The 17,436-nt window shown below is 40.6% G+C and overlaps 3 protein-coding genes across 4 annotated transcripts; 2 read left to right on the plus strand and 1 right to left on the minus strand.

Annotated features, from left to right (window-relative positions):
• Positions 1 to 4,770: 4,770 nt before the first annotated feature.
• LOC149269006 (uncharacterized) lies at positions 4,771 to 6,477 on the plus strand. Its single transcript, XM_089466944.1, has 2 exons — positions 4,771 to 4,923; positions 5,031 to 6,477. Exons 1-2 carry the CDS (start codon positions 4,921 to 4,923, stop codon positions 6,357 to 6,359), a joined length of 1,332 nt encoding a protein of 443 aa, XP_089323070.1. The 5' UTR covers positions 4,771 to 4,920; the 3' UTR covers positions 6,360 to 6,477.
• A 1,753-nt stretch (positions 6,478 to 8,230) lies between these two features.
• LOC149269007 (uncharacterized) lies at positions 8,231 to 9,429 on the plus strand. Its single transcript, XM_089466945.1, has 2 exons — positions 8,231 to 8,383; positions 8,465 to 9,429. Exons 1-2 carry the CDS (start codon positions 8,381 to 8,383, stop codon positions 9,299 to 9,301), a joined length of 840 nt encoding a protein of 279 aa, XP_089323071.1. The 5' UTR covers positions 8,231 to 8,380; the 3' UTR covers positions 9,302 to 9,429.
• Positions 9,430 to 11,298: 1,869 nt separating this feature from the next.
• LOC149269008 (uncharacterized) lies at positions 11,299 to 15,935 on the minus strand. 2 transcript variants are annotated; one of them, XM_089467046.1, is made up of 5 exons: positions 15,777 to 15,935; positions 15,627 to 15,693; positions 12,831 to 12,914; positions 12,179 to 12,770; positions 11,299 to 11,767 (listed from the first exon to the last, which is right to left on the minus strand). In XM_089467046.1, the coding sequence occupies exons 2-5, from the start codon at positions 15,633 to 15,635 to the stop codon at positions 11,496 to 11,498; spliced, it is 957 nt and encodes a 318-aa protein (XP_089323172.1). In that variant the 5' UTR covers positions 15,636 to 15,693; positions 15,777 to 15,935; the 3' UTR covers positions 11,299 to 11,495. The 2 variants fall into 2 exon arrangements, with proteins under 2 accessions (XP_089323172.1, XP_089323173.1); XM_089467047.1 differs by having other exon boundaries at positions 15,773 to 15,919.
• Between the last annotated feature and the right edge of the window lie 1,501 nt (positions 15,936 to 17,436).

Raw genomic sequence — 17,436 nt, forward strand, 5'->3', positions numbered from 1 at the left:
AAGGAAGATGAGCACGAAACCAATTGCCGGCATAAATTAAGGCGTTCATTTAGATACGATTCTCATGCAAATTCAATAATCCAAAAAAAATGTCAATGTATATACTGTGTGTACGAAAACAAAAATAAATATAGTTTTGCCCAATCGACTGTGTAAGGAAAAATACAACAAGACTACAATGATTTAAATAAAGCTTGGAGATGGAAATGTACAGCTCCCATGTTAGGCCCAAACAATGTATGATTCACAAAGCCTATAGACAGGGCTTAAGACGTATGCATTTATTTATTTGTCTATATATATATGGTTTGTTGGTAAACTAAGGCGGGCCCTCGCTGATCAATGTATTCAGTATAATATGCCTGTTGACATGTCAAACCAAATATTTGCCATCGAGCTCTTAAATCATAGTCATTTGTTACCAACATGCTGCTGGGGATTGACCTACCTGCAGCCACAGCATCATCATCAGTAGCCGCATCATCATCATCATCATCATCATCAGTAGCTGTAACAGTGGCTGCAAGCATTTCAAATGCAGATTCATTAGCAACCGGGTCGCCTATCAGCTGGCGATCTCATGGGTGGCTGACCTCTGCTTGAACGAATTTCGAATTATGAATAAGCCAACAAATATATATTTCATATCATTTATCAATAATTTTGTTAGATTAGCTTAAATTAAATTAAGTAATAACTAAGAATCAGGTACATTTATTTTGAAGAGCCGCTGACAAACTTTTTGATCTGTTGCTGATTACAGAAATAGATTTTTCGAAAATCTGTGCGAATTTTATGCTTTTTTTTTTTTCTTGCTTGCCTTTATCTCTTCTTTTATATATATATTTTTCTCTTCTTTCGTTTCTTTGTTTTTGTTTTAAATCTATGCAAAGCGAGTGCGGCACAGTTAGAGCGGGAGGCTGAGAGTTCAATGATCTCATTTCTATGGCTGGATAATTGAGCAAGCTGCGCTTAATTGGCACATCAAGTAATGTATATACAGACATAAAGCTATACAGATAGATGAGCCTCAGCTGAGGTGTTCTTCTGTAAGCTCGTAGGTTCTGTGTGGGAACTGGCCAAAAGGGCTGCCCGCCGCTGACGTCATGTCTAAAAACCTTAACGATCGACTGACAAGTGATTAATTTGTAGTACTGAAGCCAGCTGAACCACGCAATTTGATGCCTCGTTCGAGCTCTCCCCCGCCACCCCCTCTGCACATCTATCAACTCATCGATCGTAGCTGTGTGGGCCACCAGCATATGTGAAATAATAAATAAGAGAAACAAATTTGAAAGGAACTTGGCAAATTTCTTGTGCCACGCGTATGAATTTTTAATAGCCCAGCCGCGTGTTGGAAGTGTGCGAGATTATTATAATTCTATTTATGAATCTGTGGATTTGTTGCTGTTTTCGTTTCATTTTATTTATTTATATTCTGTTGAAGATGAGATCCATGTCGCTGTCGGCACTTTCTAGTCGCTGCCGTGGATCGCGCCGACAACATTTGAAGCAAGAAAGACTGCAAACTGGTTTCCCGAATGATTTATCATGCATTTAAATTAAACACAACAAAATGAGCAGAAAAAACAAAAGCTTAATTTATCATAAAAGACTAAAACGTGTACTTAACTAACAACAAAAAATGCAAGCAGAGGCAGCTATACTCTATTCTATTAAGTTTTAATTAAGATGTTAAGTGCACATTAAAAACTGGTTTATAATAATTAAATTTATGTCCAAATGATCGCAGAGCCTTCTCACTAAACCGAAGCAAATTTTACTTACAAAGTCTTTGGAATTGAAATTTGGAGTTTTTAGATTTAGAAATCGAATTGCATTTGGCAAATGGAATGTTTGCTTGACGCTTGGCGTGGGGTCAGTCGAGAGGCACGCGTTAATAAATTACTTCTAATTATTTCATTAAAATATGAACAAATTGTTTAATTGCAGTTGACAAACAAATATAACCAAGTCACAAGGCGTAGCTCAAGGCAGCATCATTTGAGCACGATCATCAGCTGAATTCCTAGCAATTTTATTTGACTTTGCAACGGCCCAGTCAATGCCGCAGCTGTTGGGCCCAACGCCGGTTAGGGTATGCGATTAGAAAACTAAATTAAGGCGCGCGTGTGAGTGCCGCTTGAAGGAAGCGACGCGATGTGAAAGAGACTCTCGCTGTTGCTGCCCGCTGTTTGATGCTCGATGCTGCTTAAACCAATGCGAATAATATTAATTAAAATAGAATTTGCATAAATTAAGTCGGCGCAAAAAGGTTTCTGTTAGACAGAGCGACGCTGTTAACAACAAAAAAGAAAATAAAAAGGAACAAAAAGCCAAAAAAAAAACAAGAAGAAGAGAAAGAGCAAAATAAATTAGGCAGTCGCAAAGCACTTCAGAGTCACGAAACTCTATAGCCAGACCAACTGAAGCGTGGCTAAAGGGCGACCTGGTCGATTCTCTGCGCGAACTAGTTAATATGATTCAGATTTAAGCCCGAGCTGGACGCACGGTTATTTCTTTGGCAGACCAATTTAAGTTTAATGGTCATTATGATGTCTTTTGTGTTATTATATACATATATTCTTCTTCTTTATTATTTATTTATTTATATATTTTTTTTCTGGTGTGTTCTCGATTCTGCGATAGTCGGCGGGACGAGCTTAACTGCCATTCACTAATTTGCATATTTATGCCATTTCAGCATAAACATTAATTCCGAAATGGCACTTTTAAGTGCTTGGACCGGCTGCTGCGATGAGACCACGCCATCTAAGCCATAATAATTACGCCTGTGATGTATTGTCCAGCAACATTTATGGCCAACTGAACCAGTACTACAAATACAATGCAAAACCAAAAAAAAAAAAAAAAAAAAAAAAAAAAAAAAATCAAAAAGTAAATAAATAAGAGAATTATATATATTGGGTAGTTTTGAATAATAAACACTTCTCGCTGCCCATAAACTAGACTAGAAAATAAGCTTCGATTCGATCGCCAGATTCGATTGTACATTGTGTTAGGGCCCCATCAATTGGAACTGGAGCTGGAGCTGGCGATTTGTCGAAAAAATACAGGAAATCGAATTAGTATTGCCATTGTTCAGTTTGTATAGTTTTGGTTAACGGCGACAAACAAGAACTCTAATTCGTCTGACGTATGTGGATGCATTGAAAGCAAATGTAAATTTTTGATGGTCGCCACATTTGCTTTATAGCACCAGTCAATTAGCCAAAACTTGTCTATCAGCTAACCAAAACAGATTTGTTTGTCTACAAATCCAATTCAATCATTATGATCGTTCTCTGGAGAAAGAGAAGCTGGACTAATCTAGCCTTGACCATGACTAGCCATGACTAGTAGTTGAGCTGGCCAATTCTAAGTACCAATAGAAACACATCAGCCTTTGGTCTTTCCCCAGCAAATTCATCCTTCAAATGGTCCGGAACCAATTAGTTCTTGGCGCCCAACTAACGGGCCTGATGCCAGCGATGGCACAGTTTAGCATTGAGACTAGCATATCACTTCGCATCGAGTCAAATGTTTGCAATTCCTTTTCATGTTGCGCTTTGCACAGATCACATATCATTAATCATGCCAATAGTTGAGCCGTGTGGAAGGTAATGTGTGCCTCAAATTAAGTTATACACACTGGAAAAAATCAAACTATAAACTAAGTATAGATAAATTTAATCCATGTTCTATATCGAAATGCATTGAGAAAAACTCTTGACTTGGATAAGCAACTTTTGATATTTTGAAAATTTTTACTTGATTTTCAACACTGTCAACTATTTTCTCTTAGTGTAAACTCTTTTGCATGTCTTACAGTTTGTCTGTTTGAAATTTATTATTGCTTATTTGCAGATTCGTAGTTAGATCGCAGATAAGAATTGTCAACAAATTAATACAACTTAACTATTTGACACGCGATCTAGCAAATTTCGAAGGGGAGTTGCACAATTTGTAAATACGGTTTCGCAAATGGGCCCGTGCATTGGCTGGGGATCCATTTGGTGTCAAAGTGTGAATGGTCAGAGAGTCAACGCATTATATCCGGCATTTAATTTACGCACTAGATAAATCGAAAATGAAATATGCCATCATTATAAGATCTTTTTGAATGGAATCGAATGCCGCGCTGTTGCGGCAGTTCCTTTAAATGATTAATGAACAGCGACGACACGACACAACAATGGAAACAATAAGCCAAGGCACAATAAACACAACATATGGGCATCATAAGTACTTGAACATGTGTATAAATTTATATCGATTGATTGAATAGGCGACTTTTATTCGCATCTCATTTGAATGAAAATCTAAAGAGAAGAAGACGACAACAACAACAACAGCAACAGCAATAACTAAATCAAATCAAATCAAATCTTTGTTAAAGCAAACGAAAACTATAAACATATAGATATATATATATATAGTTATTGCGTGTGCTTGTGCGTGTGTGTGTGTGTGCTTGTTGTCCATCAAATGTTTTGCATAAGATTAAAGAAAACAATTAAGAGAATCCGTCCGACCGAATTGGCTAAGCTCGTTGTGCGAATGTAAGCGCTGACGTCGACGCCGACGTCGCAGTCGCTGCTGCCTGCTCGTCTCTGAGCGAGTTTGCCAAGCGAGCGTGGTCAGTTAATTGGAGCCGCTGAAATGGCTTAGAACTCGTGCAGAGTCTGGCCGTGCGAAATTTACAGACAACGCCGTAGATGATGACGACGACGACGACGACGTCGACGTCGACAGCGACAGCAACTGTTTTGGCGACGGCGACGGTGACGGCGACAGCAATGCAGGGCAGACAGCACTATTACAGCGAGAAGAATTTGTATAAATACCAAAAGGTTCTGCGTATTTCTTCATTAGAGTTTCGGTTTTACTGTAGTGAACAACTCAACTTCAGCAGTCAAGATGGTACGCATCATATCTCGAGCTGCTTCCGCTCATCCAAATACCAACATATCTCGTGGAATATTCAACATCCGAATCTTAATCAAATCAAATCTCCTTCTGCTCAACAGAAACTTTTCCTCGTTGCTTTTGCTGTGATAGCAGCTGTGGCCGCTGATGTCGCCAACCTGCCCGTCAACGAGTACTTGCCCCCTGTGCAGCAGGATGTCCAGACCGTTGCTCTTCCCAGCAACGAGTATCTGGCTCCAATCAACCAGGAGCCAATCAACCAGGGCTCCCTGGACGTTGATGGATACCGTTACAAGACCAACCGTCGCGTTGTTGTGCGCCGCAACCGTCGTGATGTGAATGAGCTGCCCTCCAACGAATACCTGCCCCCAGTGCAGATCAGCCAGCCACTCCCATCCAACGAGTACTTGCCTCCTGTCCAGAATGTTGAGCCTGTTCCCGCTCATGAGTTGGCCGATGATGGTTACCGTTACAAGACCCACCGTCGTGTTGTCCTCCGTCGCCACCGTCGTGATGTGAACGAGCTGCCCTCCAACGAGTACCTGCCCCCTGTTGAGGTGTCAGTTCCCTCCAACGAATACCTCGCTCCAGTCTCCAACGTTGTTGATGACTCCCAGGGCCAGATCGCTGTTGATGGTTACCGTTACAAGACCAACCGTCGCGTTGTTGTCCGCCGCAACCGTCGTGATGTGAACGAGCTGCCCTCCAACGAATACCTGCCCCCAGTGCAGATCAGCCAGCCCCTCCCATCCAACGAGTACTTGCCTCCTGTCCAGAATGTTGAGCCTGTTCCCGCTCATGAGTTGGCCGATGATGGTTACCGTTACAAGACCCACCGTCGTGTTGTCCTCCGTCGCCACCGTCGTGATGTGAACGAACTGCCCTCCAACGAGTACCTGCCCCCTGTTGAGGTGTCAGTTCCCTCCAACGAATACCTCGCTCCAGTCTCCAACGTTGTTGATGACTCCCAGGGCCAGATCGCTGTTGATGGTTACCGTTACAAGACCAACCGTCGCGTTGTTGTCCGCCGCAACCGTCGTGATGTGAACGAGCTGCCCTCCAACGAATACCTGCCCCCAGTGCAGATCAGCCAGCCACTCCCATCCAACGAGTACTTGCCCCCTGTCCAGAATGTTGAGCCTGTTCCCGCTCATGAGCTGGCCGATGATGGTTACCGTTACAAGACCCACCGTCGTGTCGTCCTCCGTCGTCACCGTCGTGATGTGAGCGAGCTCTCCAACAACTACCTGCCCCCTGTTGCTGCCCCATCCAACGACTACTTGCCACCCGTCCAGACCGCTGTCCCTCAAATCCAGATCTCTGAGCCTTCCGTCATAGATGTTGGTGTGCCAGCTGTCGAGACTGAGGTCGGTCCTGATGGTTACCGTTACAAGACTAACCGCCGTGTCGTCTACCGTCGTCGTCATTAAACCCTCATCTGAAATGTTTCACTAAGTGATCAGCTTGTGCTCATTTTGGAGTGCAAGTTAAATAATATGTAAGAAAATTTCATTTTTTCGCTCACGAAATAAAATTACTACGAAAATATCCAAGACTTGTTATTTGTGATCTATCATTTATCATCGATATAGGGCTTCCTATAAATGGAGTCCCCTTAGAGGAAAGTCCAGTCCTTAAAGTCATCAAATTATATTAATTAGAACTCACCATGCATACTTCAAATACGCATAAATATGATGTCGTTTGAGTATTTAACGATATGTTCAAATCAAGCAATGTGCAAAGCGAGAATCAAGTGTGGATCTCTCTAGACTTTGATTGAACAGATCAGCACTGATAGCTGATGAGCTAATATATATATATATGTATGTATACATATGCATGTATAAAAGGGGATTTCTTTGGAGTCTACTTAGTTCTGAAAAGAACAATGAAATTCAAACCGATTCAAACTATCTGTATCTATATATGGATACACGAATGCGCGTGTTTTACAAAAGAATAAATAAACTAGCTAGACCCTGTTTTATGCAAATAGAAGCGTGGTCCAATCCATTTAAATAAAACTTAACAAAAGCATTTTGATTTCGGGAACAATATTGAATAAAAACAAGTATGGGAATGGAAGATGTGGATTTATTATTTTCAGAATTACCTTCGAGCTGTAAAGTTGTAATATAAACAGCTTTAGCCGATTGACCACACCGCCAATAACCGTATATACCTTTTTGAATTGAAGTCTTAAGTCTATAGCCCTTTAAATAGTCATATATATAGTATTTCCTGATCAGCCATGCCTGAGGTGGGCACATCGAGGAAATCTCGAATCAATATTCCAAACTTAAATTCAATATCGGGGAATATGCTTGATTAAGGAATTATCTATATTATCTTAAGGAAAAACATCCAACATTCTTTTATCGATACTTGGTAGTACACCAATCTACATATCAATATAAAAAATAAAATATTTTATGAGATCCAATTAAGACTATTTTCTGCTTAGTGTCGGATAACAATGCTGTGTTTATCGCCGATTCCTTTAGTACATGGCTTAAAGTATATTATATAGCAGCCTGACAGGCACAGCCAAAATCAGTTCTAAGTCTATATCGAAATGTCTTATCTGAGCATTTGCTTCAACGAATAGGAATAGCCTATAGGGAGTCTTCCGTATATCCGCATTTATGGATGGCCTGATAGCAAATATTCAGATGCATTTAGTTTAACTCTTATTCGGTTATCTTGAAGACTTTAAGCAGTCCGCAAAAACTCGTTTTTTGGCGCTTCAGCAGTCATCCTTGAGTTATGCAATACTTTTTCGAGGCACTGTCTGCCAAGAAGTCTGGCAGTCTTAGCTCGACTCGCGTTGACAATATGTAAATGAAGCCATAATCGAATTATATCGAAATCTAATTACGGATGAATTGACTTGGTTCAATGGGAGCAACAAAATAAATATAAAAAGTGAATGAATAAATCAAAATAAGTAAATAAAAGGCGGCACGAGCTTAGATGAGAGAAATTCCGCAGTGCGGAGGGGTAAAGAAGAAGAGGAAGACTGTTAATTAAAACATATTATTTTTTGGCCCGTTTTTGGCTGGCCAATTAAAGCTCAAGCTGCAAGTGGTTGTGGACATCAATAGTCCAACATAATTCAATTGATTCACTGCAAATGTATAAATATATTTATATATATAAATATATTAATAAGCACCTGTGTGTGTGTCACGAAAGAAACTTGTATTAAACCTGAATAGCAATAAGAAAAGTAAAAAAACTATAATAGATTTATTTTTTTGGCGGTGCTGTCTAACTTTTTATACAAAAAGCAAAATACATTAATTTAATGCAAAGTCAAATGCTAATCTTGGTAGCATAGCAAGCGGTGTGATTAGAATCATATAAATATCCGGCAGAATTTAGCAAGCAGCATCATTTCTTCTTGGGATTCTGTAGTTAGCTGAAGAACAAAAAGCAAGCTAGCAAAATGGTAGTTAAAGCATATACAGATCCTTAGTAAGGAGCTACCACAGTGAGACCCAACTAATTGTCTTTCTCTTTCTATTCGCAGAAACTGTTGTTGCTCGTTGCCTTCGTCGCTTGCGTTGCCGCGGATGTTAGCCATCTGCCAACCAACCAGTACCTGCCACCTGGCCGTGGCGCCGCCTCCGCACCAGTTGCCTCATATGCTAGCTATGATACTGCTGCTTCGGCTCCAGTGCAGCAGTACTCTGCCCCCGTTCAGTCCTACTCGGCTGCTGCTTCGGCTCCAGTGCAGAGCTACGCTGCTCCCGTCCAGTCCTACTCGGCTCCCGTCCAATCCTACTCGGCTCCCGCTACCTACACCGCTGCTGCTTCGGCTCCAGTGCAGAGCTACGCTGCTCCCGTCCAATCCTACTCGGCTCCCGCTACCTACTCCGCTGCTGCTTCCGCTCCAGTAGAGTCATACAGCGCACCCGTTCAGAGCTACAACGTTGCCGCCTCTGCTCCAGTCCAGAGCTACAGCGCACCAGTTGCTGCCGACACCTACGAGACCTCTGCCTCTGAGCCAGCACCAGCCCACAGCTTCTCCCCGGCCGAAGGCTACCGTTACAAGACCCACCGTCGCGTCGTCCTCCGTCGCCATCGTCGTGGTGTGCCCTCCAACGACTATCTGCCCCCATTCCAAGGTGCTGCCTCTGCTCCAGTCAGCGAATACCTGCCTCCCGCAGCCTCTGCGCCCGCTCCAGTCTACACCGCTGCTGCCTCTGCCCCAGTCCAGTCCTACAGCGCACCAGCTGTCGAATCCTATGGCGCTGACAGCTACGACACCGCTGCCTCCGAGCCCGTCGCAGCCCACACCTTCTCCTCCACTGATGGCTACCGCTACAAGACCCACCGTCGCGTCATCCGTCGCCGCAGATACTAAATGGCAAGCTATCGAGGCTACCCAGCAAGCGACCAAGCAAATGTTACCTCCAGCTGAAAGTTGATTTTAATGATTTGTACGGCAATTGCCAGGGAACAGTTTTAATAAAGAAATACCCTTCAAAACGATTTACAAATGTCTTTTAAGTCCACTTTTCTATATTGCAAATTTTCTTCGCAAACACATAGAAACATATTTAATAATGAATAAAGTATACTAAATAAAATTGCATAAGTTAAAAATATGTATATCGATATGGTATGCATATTCATCTTTATCTGATGACAACCTAATGATATAATCTATTTAAAAGTTTTTGAGCTTAGCTTCTAAAACCCAACAACAATAATGTTATTTAAATATTTTGTAATGCAAATTTTCAACTTTTTTTTTTTTTTTTGTATTTTTATTTATTTTTTTTTTAATTTTAATTTTAATTTTATTCAAGCAGCTAAGAGTTTGTCTAGACCAACGCTATGAATAGACCAATAATCTGGTATAAAAACACAGAAAAACCCAATCACGATAGTCATATATATGTTTTGTATACATATATGTTTAGTAAGACATACGGGTCACGAGTGCTAATTTACCATTAACCATTCCCAGCCGGTCGCTCCTGAACTCTACGAATTTGGCTATCACATGATGGATGTTACCTCGCTGCCTAGAATCCTTTAGATCATTTCCGATTTCAATGGTTCTCATATACCGTTACGCGATACTAATTCGAGACCGGTATCAGATTTCTTCAGTTGAATTAATTGTCAAAGCTAACTATGCTAGGTTAGTCGGCGCTCTCAAATGGGTTTCTAATTTGGAATAAGTATATCAGTTTGCATAGTTTTAGGTGCAATTACTTGACGCGCTAGAAAGTATGCTCCTCAAATCTCTAGTTAGGTCCATCTTAAAGTTGATTCCATAGCAGATTCATAGGTCATATATTAATAATAATAAACGTTAAGTCGCTCTCACTCTGAGCAAGATCATTCGTTTTAAGCTGTTTTAGTCCTCGTGTGAGCGATTTGCGTCGTTTCGGGAGTAATACGAATAACGCTGGCAGAATAAGATTCAGAATGTGACGGATAACAGAAAAAGTGTTTGCAATCGTCTTCCCTTTCACATATTCACACATTCACACTCACATACGCTACTGATGTGTCTAGCGAGCACAACTGTATATATATATATATGCATATATATATATAAGGTATGCAGAGTGCTCTCCCATGGTTCATATAGCATCTAGGCATCTCGTAACTCTGCACTAGGATATATATTGTACCAGACCAAATATTTTATCCCTTAACTTAAATATGCATTTTTCCAGCTATTGATAATCACATGATATGTCTATAACATCACATGTATGTCTCAATAAACATACATTACAAAATAAAACAAGTAAGAGGGCTCGTCGAGACTGCTGGACTGGGAGATACCCTGAACCCTCTAAGCTAATATTCTACTTATTCTGCACTTTTATACACACATACATATACATGCATCCACACGCACGTATATCATGCGCTCTGCTGACTGACTGCGTTTTTTACAAATTGATGGCGAAGGGGGTGTGGTATCCAAGATCTGTAAATCTTCATATTGATCAACTGTATATACACAGTATATCTGTTGTCTTTAGATCTATAAGTGTTCAAATTAGGCTGAGAAGACATAATACATTTTTTGATTATTCTCGATAAAAAAGTTATCGGACGAGCTATCGAAAAAATATGATAAAATTGTACTGCGTATGGTACACGCGAGTATGCATGCCAAATTTCAGCTCTCTAGCCCTTATAACTTCTCGTCGCCTTGATCAAGAATATATATACTTTATGGGGTCTGCGATGATTCCTTCTGCCCGTAACACACTTTTTCACAAAACCCTTATACCCAGCATTCCCATTTTCAATGGGTTCAGGGTATAAAAAAAACATTTGTTTTATTACATAAATTTTATTAAATTAATAATAAAAAAAAAAAAATCATCATTTTCGTTGACATAGTTCGATTTATTTCGGCTGATTTTTACAAACATACTTTAATGACTAAAATTCGAATGCAGAGACGGCGAGTGCAGACTCAGGTACAACACTTTCAAGTGTATATATTATATTAATTTATTACAGTTAATTACAATTATTTAATATCGTATGTTCCTATCGGCACGCAGAGGCAATCGTGTCAATTAATTAGTAATGGGAAAGGCATCTGAGGAGCCTAGAAAATAAAGGGAATTCTGGGCTTTGGGTAGAAATAGCCTATGGTTGGAGGCAGATACGAGGGCGCAATGGTAGAGGTCGTTCGTGTGGTCGTCGGAGTTGTGATTGGAATTATCGACGGTAACTTTTGGGTTTATAGGAGTCGCTGATCGGTTCGTCGGCAATGGGAATGGAATTTTTGGAACGGGATAGACATATCCAATTTTACCGTCAGTAGGTGGAGGTAAGTAGGATGGAGGTGGAGTTGGAGGACGTACTATTTTAGGTGTTGGTTTTTTTGTTGTTGGTTTAGGTGTAGTTTTAGGTGGCAATACGAATGGAATTATTGGAGTGTTATAGACATATCCAGTTGAACTTGGAGTTGGAGGTAAGTAGGATGGAGGTGGAGTTGGAGGACGTACTATTTTAGGTGTTGGTTTAGGTGTAGTTTTAGGTGGCAATACGAATGGAATTATTGGAGTGTTATAGACATATCCAGTTGAACTTGGAGTTGGAGGTAAGTAGGATGGAGGTGGAGTTGGAGGACGTATTCTAGGTGTTGTTTTTGTTGTTGTTGGTTTAGGTGTAGTTTTAGGTGGCAATACGAATGGAATTATTGGAGTGTTATAGACATATCCAGTTGAACTTGGAGTTGGAGGTAGTAGAGGAGGTGGAGTTGGAGGACGTATTCTAGGTGTTGTTTTTGTTGTTGTTGGTTTAGGTGTAGTTTTAGGTGGCAATACGAATGGAATTTTTGGAGTATTATAGACATATCCAGTTGAACTTGGAGTTGGAGGTAAGTAGGATGGAGGTGGAGTTGGAGGACGTACTATTTTAGGTGTTGTTTTTGTTGTTGTTGGTGTAGGTGTAGTTTTCGGTGGCAATACGAATGGAATTATCGGAGTGTTATAGACATATCCAGTTGAACGTGGAGTTGGAGGTAAGTACGTTGGAACGGGAGTTGGAGGACGTATTATTTTAGGTGTAGGTCTTTTTGTTGTTGGTGTAGGTGTAGTTTTAGGTGGCAATACGAATGGAATTTTTGGAGTGTTATAGACATATCCAGTTGAACTTGGAGTTGGAGGTAAGTACGTTGGAGTGGGAGTTGGAGGACTTATTATTTTAGGTGTTGGCTTAGGTGTGGTTCTAGGTGTTGGGTAGGTATAACCCGTAAAAGTAGGGGTTGGGTAGGTATAACCCGTGGGAGCAGGGGTTGGATACGCGTAGCCCTTCAGCGGTGGGTATAGCCGGTCTGGCAAGCCCTGTAAAAAAAGACTCCATTAACTGGCTGGTTTAGCGAGGCTCATATAGACACAACCCACCAGAAAATTATCCTGTCGACGAGTATCATCCAGCAGGCATTGGGCTGCGACAGCGCACAGAACAATGCACAACAAGCGAAGTTGCTAAAAAGATAAAAGATTAAGTTAAATAAATATGAAAGATCATTGTCTTAGCCAGTAGGCAAGTGAGGCAGCTATTGACAGCATTAGGGCTACCCAAATACAGTATATTTATATTTCGATATATTATATGCACATATATATGTATAACATTAAATAGGGTCACAATTGGCACAGCTCGTGAAACAGATTGAGTCATTTTTTAACGTGGTAGGCTCCACTTGTAAATGACATTGGGTGAACGTACTGAAAATCATTTGGGCTTAAGCACTCGTTGTTTGGAATGCTTGTCAACTATTGGCTACCAATGACAGGCTGGCGCCAAAGGCGCCCTTATTCCCGCATGCCTCACAGACCGTTGCGGCAGCAGCAACAAGAGTAAAAAAAAAAAAATAAATAAATAAATAAAAAAAAAAACTAAAAAACTAAATCAAAAACTGGTAGCAGATGCTACAGCATCAGGTTTCCAGTTAGAGTCAATGTCAGCGCATCCGAAATTAGCATGCGGCACTTTGAACCGACAATGCTCTAATTAATACATAACGTATTAGCACGTTGTTACGCAATTTTCATAGTTTTATGCTCGATTAGATAAAAGAACTTTCTGTCGCTGGATCGTCGCTTGATTATTAAAGTTTGATGAATTGAATTGCCGCGAATTGCTCGACTAGTTTCTAAATACTTTTGTCGCAGCTAACATCTGAAGTCCATCACGTCGCAGATTGGCAAAATCATTCATAAACATCGCTGAGAGGATTTAAGACTTCAGCCTGCCGACTGTCTCTTGGTAGTCGAATGCTACACTTTCAATTCTAGCCATTAAGCTGATCGATTTTTGTAGAGGCGAGCAAACAAGTCTGGCAATCGAACCCGGAATCTAAACGTTCGAATCGAAGCTCATAAATTACTTAGGGCAGAGCGGGTGGGGGAGAATCAAAGATCGCCTTGAGAGAACTCTCGATGCCATAAACTTCTAATGACGAGCTATCAAGCGAATTGAATTCGTAAACATATAAAAAGACAAAGCCAAGAGCCCATCCAAATGTATATAAAAATTGTTTCAAACTCCCACGCAGCAGCGAGACGAGTTATTTGATTAATTGAAATTAAGGCAAAAGACAACAGCCAACAAATTATAAAATGGCACTCTGCACAGCCGCAATCAACTCTCAGCTGTCAATTTGACAACTCAGAATTCATCTACTCAAATGTGCAACTGCAGTTGGAACCATAAATAAAAAAGAAAATGAAAAAACAACTTCTTCAGCTTGTTTCAGACTTCTCTGTTCTGGGCTACATTCATTACGACTTTATGGCCTAAAGCGCCAAACTGCTATTTTCGTAAAATGTTGGCCATTAAGTCGCTGCCCAAGTAAGTGTAGAAGTTGTTCAAATGTTGTGAGATATATGTATGTGTGTATGTATCTATATGGCTGTGACTCAGGTGTCATACAATAAATTCTTAACGTGATGAGCAGAAGGCGGACCGCAATTCGCATTTTTTATATAGCTTAACAGATATGGAATTGTTAGAAGAAAAAAAAAAAAAACAAAAATTATATATATATATCAAATATTAATTTTGGTCTTGTGTTTTGTGGTTGAGAGCCTCAAATTTCCGCTCTACTTAATTAATGTAAACATATTTGAATTTGGCTATTATGAAATCTCTTGACAAATTGCCAACTCATCATTCTGTAGGCATTGCAACAGCTGCACCCACAACTGACTGCTTCCAGGGTATCCGATTGCTGAATCACAGCTCACCTTTACAACAATGCGTAATGACGGAGACAACAGGTCCAATAATCAGCTAGAAGGCGCGTTAATTGTCACAATTGAGGCGTGTGAAATTCCCTTTAACAGAATGAGCTGTCGCAGCTTCCCTCTCCCACTCGTCTCTCTCTCTCTCTATCTTTCTGACTGTGAGTGTGTGAAGACGACCTTGAGGCGCAGCTGAGTGTGTCTTGTTTTTATTGCTGACATTAGGTTCAGACTCGTTGTCCCCAACTTCTAGGCTGCTGCGCCATATGTAACACATATACATATATACAATATATATGTATATATATATATTTATATATATCATTCATTCATCAAGTTCAGCTTTTGGCTGTCCACACATTGCGCATACGCAACGTTGTCAAATCGCTTGCCACATTTTTGGGCAGCCAAGAACTGAGCGCAGAGCGTGAAGCGCGCTAAGTGCTTTTTCTCGAGGGGATTTATGAATGTGTTTCCGGTTGATGGCTTTTCGCATTGCCAACAAACCTTTTTTTTTTCTTTATCTTTTTTTGGTTGCTTGGCTAACACATTTAGTGAATCAACGAAGCCATTAGGCTTAAGGGTCATTTGTTGTCTCGTTGCTCGCATTTTGTTTGCCACCTACTTTGGCTTTGACGCAGTTTTCCCCCGTTTGTTTTCCATTTCATTTTCATTTGATTTTCTACAATTGTAGCGCTATTTATGCAAATTTTCGTTGTTTGTTTTGCTGTCTTTTTGTCTTTTTTTTTACTGCTGCTCGCTTGGGCAATTTCGTTTGACAGACGAATAGCAGCTGGCATCAACTGCAACTGCAACTGCACCCAAAAAAAAAAAAAAAGTGTGAACCTCTCTTGCATTCTGACGCTTAAAGTATCCATTGGCTGATATTGTTATTACTTGATTGTTGCACGATTTGGAGACACATATGCTCTACTCTATATAGCGACTCACCATCTTCATCTTGGCTGCAACAATCGCGGCACAAACTCTATTTGCAGATCAACACTTGCGTCAGCAGCTAAAAATTTATATAAGTGATTTATATATAGATTAGCTTCTATGTTCTATATAGCACTGCTGTATATGGCGACAGCTACCCACTTGTATGCAACACACTCTTTCAGAACACGAACACACACCGAGATGAGCGCGACAGATGAAACGCTGGGAAAACGTGCGCGTTTCAATACCGCTCCACGATTCGAGATGCGAACTCGAGCAGATTTGAAGTTCAAATAAGAAAAGCAGAGCCGACGCAGGGCTATTTATAAGAGCATCAATCCGAACAGGCAGCGCACCCGACTTCGGATAATACACTTCGAGTTGACTCGGCTACGCATGCGCCGCTGCTCGTCGGTGGTGCTCGCTGACGGTGATCGTGCTGCTGGTGGTAGTGGTGCAGGTGAAGCTGCCAGCACTTCAAGTGCAACAACCACAGAGCCTCTGCGTTGGCGTTTGCGGCTTCCTGCCAGCTGACGGCAGCTCGTTCCATTTGCTACGCAACGACTCGACAATCGGGCAGCCGAGTTGCCAAGACGGCTCGCAGATTCACGTTTTTGGGCTACTGCCTCACATTTGATGTGACCGTGAATGTGTCGCAAATTGGCCGACTAGCTTTAATAGCAGCTAACACTTTGGATGCCCTGTAGCGAAGGGGCTTATAGGGAAGATAGCCAGACAAATGGGGTATACTCAAAATAGTGAAGGGTACGCTTCTAACTGGGCAGAAATAAAGATGTATACCCCATTAGTATTTAAAATTGGTATTGCTAATAATTGTAATATTCGATATGCGGATTCGTTAAATGGAATTGCAGATAAATGTTAGCTACAATAATACATATATACCCCGTACTCGTAGAATTTAAATTTATATAAGAGCTGGCTAGAATCCAACTGCTAATTGTAGGGTATTTTTGCTCTTAAAAAATATTACGAACTCGCATAATATAATAGTCTTTATAGTTCACATCGAGAACAGGGTATTTATATGTCAACCATACTATAATTTAGGGTATCTTCAGTCTAGCATTTGGAAACTAATGAGCCCGTTTAGAGGGCATCTTGTAGTCCATCACTTAACCAAGGCGAAACCCTACTGGCTCAATTGGCTCTAGTTTTCTTTTGTCTACAGCATTTTGAGGGCTCTCGTTGCGTTGCCTGACCTTAGCTGCCAGCTTCACTGAAATTGAATTCACTCGAGGCTCGAGGCTCGTCGATTAGCAGTTAGTACTGCTATAAAAGTATTGCAAAGGCGCGAGATTAATTCAAATTTCATCAATCATCGGCTCGACTGGAAACAAAGTCAACGAATTTCGTAACTGCACCCAAAAAGCGAATGCAGCATTCGGGCATTTGGGCACTGGGTCTCAGATTCTACGTAGAAACCTTGTTCAAAGCATTTTTAATTGCTAATTAATGTTGTTTCATTCATTAATCGAGCTGCTGACAAATTATGGCCGTTTAATGGATTGCATAGCAGATTAATTCGAGACCCTAAAAATAAAACCAAGTAAACTAAATGCACACACAAAAAAAAAAACTGGAAAAAAAAAAATACAAATGATGCTGGTTGAGCTTAAGTTGAAACTAGAAATTCAATTATTGTTAATAGTAATATAGTCAAATAACCGGAAGATAGACGATATATCGATTTGTACATGGGTTCAAGTATTTCAACTTTCAAATGCGATATTTTTGTGGCAATCAAGCCAAAAACAACAGCAACAACAACAACAAAAACAAATGCACAACAAATTAA

This window comes from Drosophila arizonae, chromosome 4, assembly GCF_054131065.1.
Source record: "Drosophila arizonae isolate 15081-1271.41 chromosome 4, UAZ_ARI_1.0, whole genome shotgun sequence".
Classification (NCBI taxonomy): Eukaryota; Metazoa; Arthropoda; class Insecta; order Diptera; family Drosophilidae; genus Drosophila; species Drosophila arizonae.